The sequence below is a fragment of the Mytilus californianus genome, unplaced genomic scaffold, assembly GCF_021869535.1.
Source record: "Mytilus californianus isolate M0D057914Y unplaced genomic scaffold, xbMytCali1.0.p SCAF_4, whole genome shotgun sequence".
Lineage (NCBI taxonomy): Eukaryota > Metazoa > Mollusca > Bivalvia > Mytilida > Mytilidae > Mytilus > Mytilus californianus.
In genome coordinates this window covers 113,948,573-113,962,319 of record NW_026262690.1, presented here as the reverse complement: position 1 = coordinate 113,962,319, position 13,747 = coordinate 113,948,573, and the positions used below count along the sequence as shown (strand labels likewise).

The 13,747-nt window shown below is 32.3% G+C and overlaps 1 protein-coding gene across 1 annotated transcript in view; it reads left to right on the top strand.

Annotated features, from left to right (window-relative positions):
- Window positions 1-10,323, top strand: part of LOC127699113 (uncharacterized) — a 54,728-nt gene extending 44,405 nt beyond the window's left edge. The window contains exons 10-12 of the mRNA XM_052202853.1: window positions 1,838-1,927; window positions 3,860-4,008; window positions 8,121-10,323. Coding sequence (XP_052058813.1) covers window positions 1,838-1,927; window positions 3,860-4,008; window positions 8,121-8,793 — 912 coding nt within the window. The 3' untranslated portion in view covers window positions 8,794-10,323. The remainder of the gene's footprint in view (window positions 1-1,837; window positions 1,928-3,859; window positions 4,009-8,120) is intronic.
- The last annotated feature ends 3,424 nt before the right edge of the window (window positions 10,324-13,747 follow it).

Genomic DNA, 13,747 nt, shown 5'->3' with positions numbered 1-13,747 from the left:
GGGTAATTGCTGAAACGTTTAGGAATTGGGGGCCAAAAAGGGGCCAAAAATAAGCATTTTTCTAGTTTCCAGACAATAACTTGTGTTCAAGTATATGGATCTCTCTGAAATTGTACTGCAAGGTACCATACCACAAAGGGAAGGCTGGGATTGATGATGGGGGGTAATTGCCTCAATATTTTAGGAATTAGGGGCCAAAAGGGGGCAAAAAACAAGCATTTTTCTAGTTTCAGGACAATAAATTGTGTGTAAGTGTATGGATCTTTCTGAAATTGTACTACAAGGTTCCATATCACAAAGGGAAAGCTGGGTTTGAGTTTGGGGGTAATTGCCCTAAACGTTTAGGAATTTGGGGCCAAAAAGGGGCCAAAAAACACATTTTTCTAGTTTCCAGACAATAACTTGTGTTCAAGTGTATGGATCTCTCTGAAATTGTACTGCAAGGTACCATACCTCAAAGGGAAGGCTGGAATTGAGTTTGGGGGTGATGAATCATAAGGGGGTTCAAAAAATTTGGGGGGGGGGATTTTTTTTTTTTTTCCTTTTTTTTCTTTTTTTCCTTTTTTTTTTCTTTTAAAATTTTCCATTTTAAGTTGGTTATTTCTGATTTATATTTAAAAGCAAATAATAATTATATGGTAGGAGATACACACCAAACAGGATGTGTAAATTATTATATAATAAGTATTGTGCAATAGCAAGGAATTTTCAATTGCACAGTATTGCACAATATATAGCAAGAAATCTTCAATTGCACAGTATTGCGCAATAGCAAGAAATCTTCAATTGCACAGTATTGTGCAATAGCAAGAAATATCCAATAGCACAATATTGCGCAATAGCAAGAAATTGTCAATTGTACAGTATTGCGCAATAGCAAGAAATATTTAATTGCACAGTATTGTGCAAAAGAAGATACTTCGTATAAATTGCTTATTTCTTGACCAATTTCAATGGGGTTTTATTCTTGAATTCTTGGGGTTCTTTAATATGCTGAATCTAACGGTGTATTTAGTTTTTGGATTTTGGGCCCCGTTTTTAAATTGGTCCACATTGAGGTCCAAAGGGTCCAAAATTTAACTTTGTTTGATTTCATCAAAAATTGAATTATTGGGGTTCTTTGATATATCGAATCTAACTGTGTATTTAGATTCTTAATTTTTGGTTCCGTTTTCAAATTGGTCTACATTAAGGTCCAAAGGGTCCAAAATTAAACTTAGTTTGATTTTAACAAAAATTGAATTCTTAGAGTTCTTTGATATGCTGAATCTAAACATGTATTTAGATTTTTGATTATGGGCCCAGTTTTCAAGTTGGTCCAAATCGGGGTCCAAAATTAAACTTTGTTTTATTTCAACAAAAATTGAATATATGGGGTTCTTTGATATGCTGAATCTAACCATGTATTTAGATTTTTGATTTTTGGGCCCCGTTATCAACTTTGTCCACATTGATGTCAAAAGGGTCCAAAATTAAACTTTGTTTGATTTCATCAAAAATTGAATTCTTGGGGTTCTTTGATATGCTGAATCTAACCATGTATTTAGATTTTGGATATTGGACCATAATAGGTGAATGTCCAATTTAAAATTTTGAAGTTATTAGACCACATTCATTCTGTGTTAGAAACCTATGCTGTGTCAAATATTTAATCACAATCCAAATGCAAAGCTGTATCAAGCTTGAATGTTGTGTCCATACTTGCCCCAACTGTTCAGGGTTCGACCTCTGCGGTCGTATCAAGCTGCGCCCTGCGGAACATTTTATTGTATATTAAAACTGTAGATTGAAGGATAAAATCAATTAATTATTATTGACATACTATTATATTTTTCAGGTGTTTAATGGACTAGATTCAAGGACATGTGCTCTACTTTTTGACAGATATGAAATTGTACTGGATGGAACTAAAATTTATGATCTTAAGGTTAGTCTTTTATCTATAGAAACAATCATATTGTTGACCACAGTTATAACAAAACCCTTTTGCCTCCTCTCTATCCTTTTGTAAAAATACAACCATGTCTTGTGTCGGCGGGTTTTTATTTTAGAAATGACCCTTCAGAGTTATCATTATTTGTCTGTTGCCTACTATTAGTTACATAGTGTGCTAATGACATAATACAATATATATGGGGTCAGTAAATTCCATATGGGGTGAGAGCGAAGCTCAAATCCCTATATGGAATTTACTGACCCCCATGCACATATATATCATATTAACTAGGTTACTAGCACACTATGTAACGAATTTATCTTACCAACTATCTTTACATGTGGTATTTAAGACTAGTGGCCTATCAAAGTGATTTAGTCTAAATTCAATACTTAGTATTAAGAACCTACTTCCATTTGTCTATACAAAAACAAAAGCTAACAATAACAATTTGTTAGCTTTAAATGTGTTTTATGAATTTATTTCAAAAGTTCATCATCAATTTCTTTGTCTGTTGGAACCTTCAAATTTTTCCTCAACACTAAAGGGATGTAACACCACTACTAACCGTGTATTGAAATAAGCCCCACTACTAACCCAATATGGAATATACATGGTCTCCATGTGGTTGCTTTTAACCAATCATATTCCTAGAAATGTATAGGAGGTAAGATAAAATAGTGATGTCATTGATTCCATTAAATTGACATAGTTTGCTCATGAAACAAAACCATTTTGCTTACATATTCATTCATTTTTCTAAAAATTTATGAGGAACATTTTCCAGTTTAAGAAAAGCTTTTTCACAACTATGAAACTGAAACATGTCAAATATTAAGATAAGTTTTTGTCATTTGATTTATTGAATGGTATCTTTATGTATAACCTTCAAAAAAAGGAAACAGACTGTTAAGGATATTCCCTACTCTGTTTCAAAATAAATTACAAGCGTTTTAAAAGACTGTTATAAATTAATAGTATATAAATAAAGGAACTAAAAAAGCAGAAAAAAATGAAGGGTTGTGTGCTTGTTTTTGAGATATAAGCCATTGAAAATTTGGCGGGAAATAATTCTCTCTAGACTTTTCATACATTTAACATTGGCACCGTTTTTCTTTAAAAAATATTGAAAAAATAACAAGGATTTTATAGTATTTTCAAATATGGCTTTTTTAACTATGTGTAATAAAATCATGAAAGGAAAAGTAGGGGTTAGTGGGGAAAATTTTTTAATGGCACTACATGGATAAAACCAGAGGATTCCGATTATCTGGCAAAAATTCAAAAACAAGAGGAGTGAACACCCTTAAGTGGAATTTTAGCCTTTAAAAAAGTGAGGGTGTACTGTTTTACCTCTGTCTGTCCATCCGTCAGGCAGTCTGTCCGTCCAATGAATATTTTTCATCGCATCTTTCTCAGGAACTACATTACAAGGATTTCTGAAATTTGGTTTCAGGGTTTATATGAGTCAGCTATACCGTGTGATGCGTTGTCAGATTCATCACTCAACAACTTCCTGTTCACCTTATACTTTTAGCAGGTGGGGGTATCATTAGTGAGCAGTAGCTCACAATTTCACTTGTTATTTTAGTGTCATGGAAAGATTACATGATTTAACATTGTATTGTATAAGTACCTATACCTGATGTTCAGTGGTTGTGGTTTGTTGATGTGGTTCATAAGTGTTTCTCGTTTTTGTTTTTTTTATATAGATTAGACTGTTGGTTTTCCTGTTTGAATGGTTTTACACTTGTCATTTTTGGAACCCTTTTTAGCTTGCTGTTCGGTGTGAGCCAAGGCTCTGTGTTGAAGACTGTACTTTGACCTATAATGGTTTACTTTTACAAATTGTGACTTGGATGGAGAGTTGTCTCATTGGCACTAATACCACATCTTTTTATATCTATACAAATTATTTTGTAGATTGCCTGTGATATGATGAAGGAAGGAGGTTTAGGCAATATCACAGATCTGAAGAAGATTGGATTCAGTCCTGACTGTATCCCTGTTGACACTGAGAATGTAACTGCTGTATGTTTGACCTACATAAAGGCATATCAGTATTTTTCCCAGTAAGTATCTTTGTAAATAATATTTTATCAGCCATTATTGAGTTATAATTCAAATTTTTTGTCCTTAATGGCTGATTTAAAGTAAATAAACTTTGAAAGGTAATTTAACAGCATTAATTAATAAACCAAATATTTTGTACCATACATTCTATGGTTACTTTTAGTTTTAAAATGTACCTTAGGTAGAAAAAAAGGTTAATTTTCAGCTCACCTGGCCCAATGGACAAAGTGAGCTTTTTTTTCTCATCACTTGGTGTCCGTCGTCGTCCGTCATCCGTTAACTTTCACAAAAATCTTCTCCTCTGAAACTACTGGGCAAATTTAACAAAACTTAGCCAAAATCATTATTGGGGACTCTAGTTTAAAAAATGTGTCTGATGACCCGCCTTCCAACCAACATGGTTGCCATGGCTAATAAAATGCTCCGCAGGGCGCAGCTTGATACGACCGCAGAGGTCGAACCCTGAACAGTTGGGGCAAGTATGGACACAACATTCAAGCTTGATACAGCTCTGAATTTGGATTGTGATTAAATATTTGACACAGCATAGGTTTCTGAGACAGAATAAATGTGGTCTAAGAACTTAAAAATTTTAAATTTGACATTCACCTATTATGGTCCAATATCCAAAATCTAAATACATGGTTAGATTTAGCATATCAAAGAACCCCAAGAATTCAATTTTTGATGAAATCAAACAAAGTTTAATTTTTGACCCTTTTGACCTCAATGTGGACAAAGTTGATAACGGGGCCCAAAAATCAAAAATCTAATTACATGATTAGATTCAGCATATCAAAGAACCCCATATATTCAATTTTTGTTGAAATCAAACAAAGTTTAATTTTGGACCCCGATTTGGACCAACTTGAAAACTGGGCCCATAATCAAAAATCTAAATACATGTTTAGATTCAGCATATCAAAGAACCCTAAAAATTCAATTTTTGTTAAAATCAAACTAAGTTTAATTTTGGACCCTTTGGACCTTAAAGTAGACCAATTTGAAAACGGAACCAAAAATTAAGAATCTAAATACACAGTTAGATTCGGCATATCAAAGAACCCCAATAATTCAATTTTTGATGAAATCAAACAAAGTTAAATTTTGGACCCTTTGGACCTCAATGTGGACCAATTTAAAAATGGGGCCCAAAATCCAAAAACTTAATACACGGTTAGAGTCAGCATATTAAAGAACCCCAAGAATTCAAGAATAAAACCCCATTGAAATTGATCAAGAAATAAGCAATTTATACGAAGTATCTTCTTTTGCACAATACTGTGCAATTGAATATTTCTTGCTATTGCGCAATACTGTACAATTGACAATTTCTTGCTATTGCGCAATATTGTGCTATTGGATATTTCTTGCTATTGCTCAATACTGTGCAATTGAAGATTTCTTGCTATTGCGCAATACTGTGCAATTGAAGATTTCTTGCTATTGTGCAATACTGTGCAATTGAAAATTTCTTGCTATTGCACAATACTTATTATATAATAATTTACACATCCTGTTTGGTGTGTATCTCCTACCATATCATTATTATTTGCTTTTAAATATTAATCAGAAATAACCAACTTAAAATGGAAAATTTTAAAAGAAAAAAAAAAGGGAAAAAAAAAAAAAAAAGAAAAACAAAAAATCCCCCCTCCCAAATTTTTTGAACCCCCTTATGATTCATCACCCCCAAACTCAATACCAGCCTTCCCTTTGTGGTATGGTACCTTGCAGTACAATTTCAGAGAGATCCATACACTTGAACACAAGTTATTGTCTGGAAACTAGAAAAATGCTTATTTTTGGCCCCTTTTTGGCCCCCAATTCCTAAACGTTTCGGGCAATTACCCCCAAACTCAATTCCAGCTTTCCCTTTGTGATATAGAACCTTGTAGTACAATTTCAGAAATATCCAAACACTTACACACAAGTTATTGTCATGAAACTAGAAAAATGCTTGTTTTTTGCCCCTTTTTTGGCCCCTAATTCCTAAAATTTTGAGGCAATTACCCCCAAAATCAATTACAGCCTTCCCTTTGTGATATGGAACCTTGTGGTACAATGTCAGAGAGATCCATACACTTACACACAAGTTATTGTCTGGAAGTTACAAAAATGCTTATTTTTGGCCCCTAATTCCTTAACTGTTGGTACCATAACCCCCAAAATCAATCCCAACCTTCCTTTCGTGGTATTGAACCTTATGGTAAAATTTCATGGAGATTCATTCACTTAAACTAAAGTTAGAGTGCGAAAACCAATGTGTCTTCGGACGACGACGCCAGAAGACGACGACGACGCCAACGTCATACCAATATACGACCAAAAAATTTTTAATTTTTGCGGTTGGTCGTATAAAAATAGAACATAGAGGTAAAATGCAAGTTTTGTCTATTATTTTGAAAACCGTTATGAATAGAGGAAATCTGACAGGAGCAGAAATGTTCAAAATATTGAGCTCTCTCAATTGTCCATATAAGTCAAAATTGTCAGACAACTTCTTATAAGAGTACCATTTTTTTCATTTTTGCCTATTATCTCCTTGGAACAATTGCCCTTTATTGACGATTTTTACCACTTATGGAGGGTTCTGCCTCACATGATAAAAATTATAATAGATAAATAGACACTTTAAAAATCACAAAAATGATCAGCAAGGCAAGATTTACTCACAAGTCTAATTTTGCTGATGTAGGAAGTATATTGTCACTCTTTGTAGGAGTGATTCATCATTGCCCTTAAATGAGGATTTTTTTTACCGTCTTTTGTGTTTAGAGCAAAAACTAAAGAAAATAGAGAGAAACTAAATAGACTAAATGATCAGCAATACAAGATCAACAAAATAAAGATTTTTGTCATGAATTCTTTTCTCATCTACAATGTCCTTTGTTGAATATCTACATAGACCAAGGTGAGCGACACAGGCTCTTTAGAGCCTCTAGTTTATGTGTACCCTGAAATAAATTTGAGAGCATATAGTCATCGCTTTGTCAATCCATCCTTCCATCTTATGTGTGTCCAAAACAAATGGTTCTGCATTGTAAAACTAGTATCCCTTGTGTGATTGGAATGAAACTTATTCAGATGGGAGGTATATGGTAAGCAAAGAGACCATTGGATTTTAGGGTCAATATGTGAAAGTTCAAGGTCACTGTCATTAAAAATAGAATTATTTTTTTAAAGATGGTTTCAATGGTAACCTTTGTTTCCTTTTTTAGTTTTAAAAAAATTGAATAAATGATATATTTAGATAAGAAAAAGAATCTAATTGATTTTCAGATCAAAATGTCAAAGATCAAGGTCACAACTGCTAAATATAGACTGAAAAATAAATTGCAATTAATTGTTTCTAGTTAATGTTTTGAGGTACACTTGTTCAATATAAACTTGCACAAGTGGTTGAAAGTCGAAAAAGGAAGGAAGCTAAAAGATTTAAGGTTCAGTTGGTGAATAGTCATGGTCATAGTTTCTAAGGATTGCTGTATGAAATTCTTCAAAATTTTGGTTTCTAGATAAACTGTCTTGAACATGTCTTTTAATTTTTCTTAAATGTTTTTACTGGCATGTTTTATTGTGCTTCCAGACAAGGCAAGTTATCAAGAGTCAGAAGAACCCTTGCCTAATTTTTTTGAGTGTATTATTTTCTTGAAAAAATGGTTCCTAGCCACTACAAATCCATAAAAATGCTAACTGGTATTTCGTACCCATGGTGCTCTATAACAACTGACATGATATTCGCGTGTAATACACTCTTTTTTAACGGTTTACACACGAGGATCTTGCCTAGGGTGTTGCTTTAAAAGCAGCAAAACAGACCACTGTTGAATACAATAAAAGTTTACTCTAGAATATTGTTTTTATTATATATTAACAAATTTGTATAATCATGATAATGTGAAATTATGAACATTGTTCATATAAAAAAGTCTGTATCTTCGTCGCGCATTTTCACACGCTTTTTGACATGTCATGTCATGTCATGACATGATTTCTCATTGTCAGAGGTTGGCAAGTATGTTATAATTTTTATCCTTTATGATGAATTAGATTAATGAATAATAAAATCATTTGATATTTTAAATATCTTTGAAAAAATGTTTTATTTCAGGCTATTGCATGAAGAAATGAAATGTTACAAGAAACAACTGTTTGAAATGGTCAATGCTGACATTTGTAAAAAAGACTTGAAAAAGTTGAGAGAGAGAAAGAAGAGAGAATTAAAACATGCTGAATACATTAAAGGATGGTATTCTGATCAAAGACAAACTTCAAAGTCCAAAAAAGTTGATAAAATGATGGACTTTCCATTTTCCCAATTGCCATCACTATTAGATGAAACAGAGAAAAAGGATGAATTTGAAAGCATTCTAAGAAATGCTTCTTCAAGTTCTCAATCTTTAAAAGCTTGCAAACAATTACCAAAAAACTGTAACTCAACAAGTAATTTGCATGCTACTTCATTACATCCATCTGTGAATAACGATTTACGGCAAGAATTTAATGAAACAAGACAGATGGCTAGACAATGTGCAACACAAAAGTCACAGGAAGAACAGTATCAGGTTATTGCTGTTGTGAAACAGGAAAGTGTTGAATTTCCTGACGGACGCCGATATACTTGTAGATCAACTGTAGTACCTGATCCTGTCATTGTTGAAGGCAAAAGTACAGCCACACAAACTGAGTCAGATAAATGTAAAGATGTAGGCGTTCAGTGTGAAATTATAGACTGGAACAAATATCAGAAAATGATAGAACTAGCAGAAGTTCTTCTTAAGTAGATTATATGCATTCATTTTGATTTAGTGATTCAAAGGATTTTGACAAGAATTGTTTAAGCCTGAGCAGCCATGACATCATTGTATCTAGTTTAATAATTCTGTGGTTATATATGTTCCTGTTACTGATAATTAGAACTTAATGATAACATCCCTTGCTATAAAGGTTATTTAAAGACTCAACCATTTTTCGGAAATGAGGTTCTTCACTACAGCTGATGTTGAATTTAGTATTTAAGATATTATATTTTTAATTTTTGTCTCGCCTTGACAAAGTCAAAAAGCAATTCCATGGAGATTATTTCGCCCAAGTTTTTAATGAACTCGACTCTCAAATGTTGTAGCTCTTACTGAAGAAATTTTCCTTGCCTCTGGGGAAGCATGCCATAATGTTGCCAGTCATAGAAATTGGGGTTTGGCATTTACAAAACCGAATTGACGATTCTTCAAATTTCCTTAGGAATGTATTACAAAAATTACAAAAATCAATAGGACCTATTATTAATTTTTACAGGACTCGTTCTGTCAGTCCTGTGCTAATTTCGAGGACCGAGTTCCATTAAAATAATTCCTCAAAACCTCAGCTGAATTTGAAGCCTTCCTCAGCCTCAAACAAGAAAACATTGCTGAAGTCATTGAATCATCATAATTATGTATTTTGAAAGGAAGTTCATAAAAGAGTGGTTACCTTAACTTTTTTATGTTAATTTCATGTAGAAAAAAAGATACCATTGGGAAATCAAAATTGTAAATAAAAGCTCCAATAGAAAAAAATAAAATTAATAAAAAAATCCTCTTATATTTAAACAGCTAAAGGCAGAGTTATTTTGCAATTCATGAAGATGATTTTCATGTGACGTGATTTGAGATGGAGTTGATTCCCTTAGCCACCATAATGAAAGGCATACTGGTTGATTTGCCTTTAATATTTGACCAACCATTTAATTGAGACATGTGGAATAGGCAAGCCTTAGTAAGAGATACTTACTAGTTCAAAGTGATTAATATAAATGCTTTAACAAATTAAAATTGTTTAGAAAACAACTAGTAAAGACAAGCTGTAAATATTATTAGAACCATTAAGATCCACAACAATTTTAGGTGCATTTTTTTTTTGCTTTGCACTATCTATTCATCCATCTTTTGGAAAAAAAAAAAGTTATTTACTAAATGAAATTGGAGTCTCCCTTGTTGGTTTATAATAAGACTGGTATAAATTTTAAGGGGCAGGAGTGGGCTGCGTACAGTGATAATGATAGGTGAATGTGGCAAGATCCAGTTGAACCACTGCATACCTTAGCATAGTAAAATTTGCAAAATTATATACATGTAGTGCAGCTCTTATTGTTTGGTATTGGTTTTGTTGGTTGAACATTTTCTAGACATTCCAACTTGTATTGGGCTAATTGAAATAAAATAAAGTAGACAAAAATTGATTGCATTTGACAAGTCAAATATCTGTGATAATAATGTTATATTTATGAGCCATAATTTATCAAGTAATTTTAATAAAAGAAATATCAATATAGGAAAGATTGTTTTATATATTGTTGCAATAATATTTTTGTCTCTTTTCCTCTTTCCAGCATTATTATATACCTCAACTGGAAATGTTATGTATATTTACTAAAACAGGGCTGAACTGGTAGCCAATGGGAACAGTTGCTGCAACCAAAGGAGGGCTTTCCTTAGAAGTTATGGCCATTTTAGCTCACCTATCCATATTGGCCTAGTTAGCTATTGTCATCAATTGGAAACCTTTGTTGTCATTTTTCAAATTTGCTTTTTATCAGGAAAACTTAAATAGAAAGATAGGAACTCAGTAAGCATCAACACTGATTAGCAATGCAAGATAAAAAAAAAAGATAATAGGATAGAAATCACTGAATGATTCTGTAGTAGAAGTAAAATGATGATTTTTGTCATAAATCATTATAAGAGCAAAAAAAATCTAAGATAACTCAATTGATTCTTTCAGTTATAATGCTGATCCTTTTGCTGTTATAAGTATTTGTTTATCTATTATAGTTTTCAAGATAAAAAGCACAAATGCTAAGAATGACAATGCCACGTCATATCTGATTTTGATTGGCCAATTTTCCCAAAAAAATCTCAGAAATTACAAGGCCAAATGTTTTTTAGTTTCTAAAGAAATTATGATTTTGAGACATTCTACAAACTTTCCCCATTTAAGGATGTATACCTCTGAGGAGCCAAAAATTTCTCCAATTAAACTTTTTTTCTTAACCTGATTTTTGAGTTTATATGACTGTAAAAAAATAATTGGTGAGGAAAAATCATATGTTGGTGCACTTCTTTTTTTGCTACGGCCTTTAAAAAGTACCCAATTTTGATGATTTTCCCATTTTTCATCAATTTTTACCCATTTTTGGGCTATTATCATGAAAAAAATCTTAATTAAACTTTTTTTCATACTTTCAATAGAGATAAAAAGACCAATCTGAATAAATTTAACTTAAAAAAACTATAGGTAGGTGTTAATATAAGAAAGTTTTATCATATTTTGATGCTTTTTAGTGTAAAATTTACCATGATGTCAATTTTGTAAATTTGTGATTTTTCTCTGTTTTAAGAACAAAATGCATATTATTTCAACTCCTTTGTTATAAATGATTACAAAAAATACATATCTAAGAAATTTGAAAAGAAAAATGTGATATAGGATGTACATGTTTCTGGTAAAATCATTTCTTGTACCCCTCACCCATTTTCTCAAAATTTTGGCTAAAAAGACTGACTTGATTGGTAATAAAATTGAAAAACTTATTACTCAAAAACTACTTATTGTAAATATACAAATTAGGTTAAGTTTAAAAATGATATATATTAAATTCATTGCTATTTTCCATTTGTATCACATGTTTTGGAAATAATTCCAGAATGAGATTTCAATGATACTGAAACGTCAGAAGAATACATCCTTAATGTTGATCCTTTAGAAAACACGGCTGCAATGGTCGACATTGTTCCCAATGAAACTCTAGGGAAAAATCACATTACATCTTCTCTCGAACTATTAAGTCTAATGTAAAAGAAACTTGACAGGAATACTGTTAATTCAGAAATTATTGCATGCATTCATTATTGCGCATTCCTCCCATTTATAAAAACCTCGCAATAATTTCTAAATTTACAGTAATATATAGAAGAGCCCTCATTTAATTGGGATCAATACAAAAAATATGAAACTTTACAGGATTGATGCTTGGGAGACCTTCTATATATGATGCTTATTTACTATTGATTGAGTGGAAAACATGGTGGCATTGATAGTACATAGTTTTCATTAAAAGTCTGCGGAAGGTCACATTTTCACTCTATGAAGCCACTAGGTCAAATTTAACCAAACTTATCATGAATAATGGATGGAATGTTCATTTGTGTGAAGCAGGATATTCCTAACCTTCCAGAGTACCAGATATCACTTTTAGTTTTGATGATTTCTAAAGCTTTAGTTGTATGTATTTGCTATTTTGTCTTTTTAAGTTACTTTACATACTAGTATGTGTTTTGTTCATGTGTTGTTCATCTTGACTGAGATTTTTATCATTTCCCCTTTTAATATTGTTATGAATACAGGGAAATGAAGGGTATACATAAATATGACAGTTGTTGTCCATTCGTTTGATGAGTTTTATCATTTGATTTTGCCATTTGATTAGGGACTTTCCGTTTTGAATTTTCCTCGGAGTTCAGTATTTTTGTGATTTTATTTTATACATAAATGAGACAGTAACCAAACATTAGAAATAAGTAATTTCAGACTAGTGACAGGTGTATACAATATGTGTAGCTCTAATTGCCCCCAGTCTAAAGTAGAGGCTCTAAAGAGCCGGTGTCGCTCTTCTTGTTATTATAATTTTTAAGATATAAGGCAAAAACGCAAAAAAATGGTAAAAATCGTCATCAAAGGGCAATAACTCTAATAAGGAGTCGACTGACGATTTCGACCATGTGGAATTATTTGTAGAACTTGTTTGGCTGATTATTTTTGCATTTCAAAGTTTCTCCTAATCTGTTATAATTTTCAAGATAATAGGCAAAAATAAAAAAAAATGGTAAAATTTGTCATTTAAGGGCAATAACTCTCATAAGAAGTCGTCTGACAGTTTAGACATATGTGAACAATTGGTAGAGCTCAACATTCCAAATATGTTTGCTCTTGTCAGATTTTCTCTATTTATAATGGTTTTCAAAGTAATAGACAAAACTTGCATTTAACCCCTATGTTCTATTCTAAGCCATGTCGGCGATCTTGGTTGGCAGGCAGGGTCATTGGACACATTTTTTAAACTAGATACCCTAATAACGATTGTGGCCAACTTTGGACAAATTTGGCCCAGTAGTTTCAGAGGAGAAGATTTTTGTAAAAGTTTACCAAAGGATGCCAAGTGATGAGAAAAGCTCACTTGGTCCTTTGGGTCAGGTGAGCTAAAAAGGTCATGAATTAATTAAACAGAAACAGCAACCTAATGACAAATCGTTTATTAGGAGGCCTTGAACTCTTTCAAGCAGCTTTTATGCTCATCTGCAAACCAGAAAATCCATCCATCAATCCATATTTTTTAACCAGCGGACACTCACAAAATCTCTATAACCCCACATGGTGTCTTTACCTAGCATATGTATGTAAAAATTTTGTTCTTATCAGGTCCTTAAAAACTTTATGGGAGCTAACACTGGGAATTAATGGATTTGTTTTACTTTAAGTGATTCAAGATTCTTTTTATTTTCACTTGGCTCACCAGACTCAAGGGAAGTACAGGAGTTTGTGTGTTTCATCCTCAACCATGGTATAATTAAATGTATAAAATTGCAATTACTGACATCCATCAATTAATATGGATTCATTATTATTTGTGGAATCCCAATTTTTGTGGATTTCGTGGATATAGCTGAACCATGAATTCAGATGTTCAAAGAAGTACATGTACTA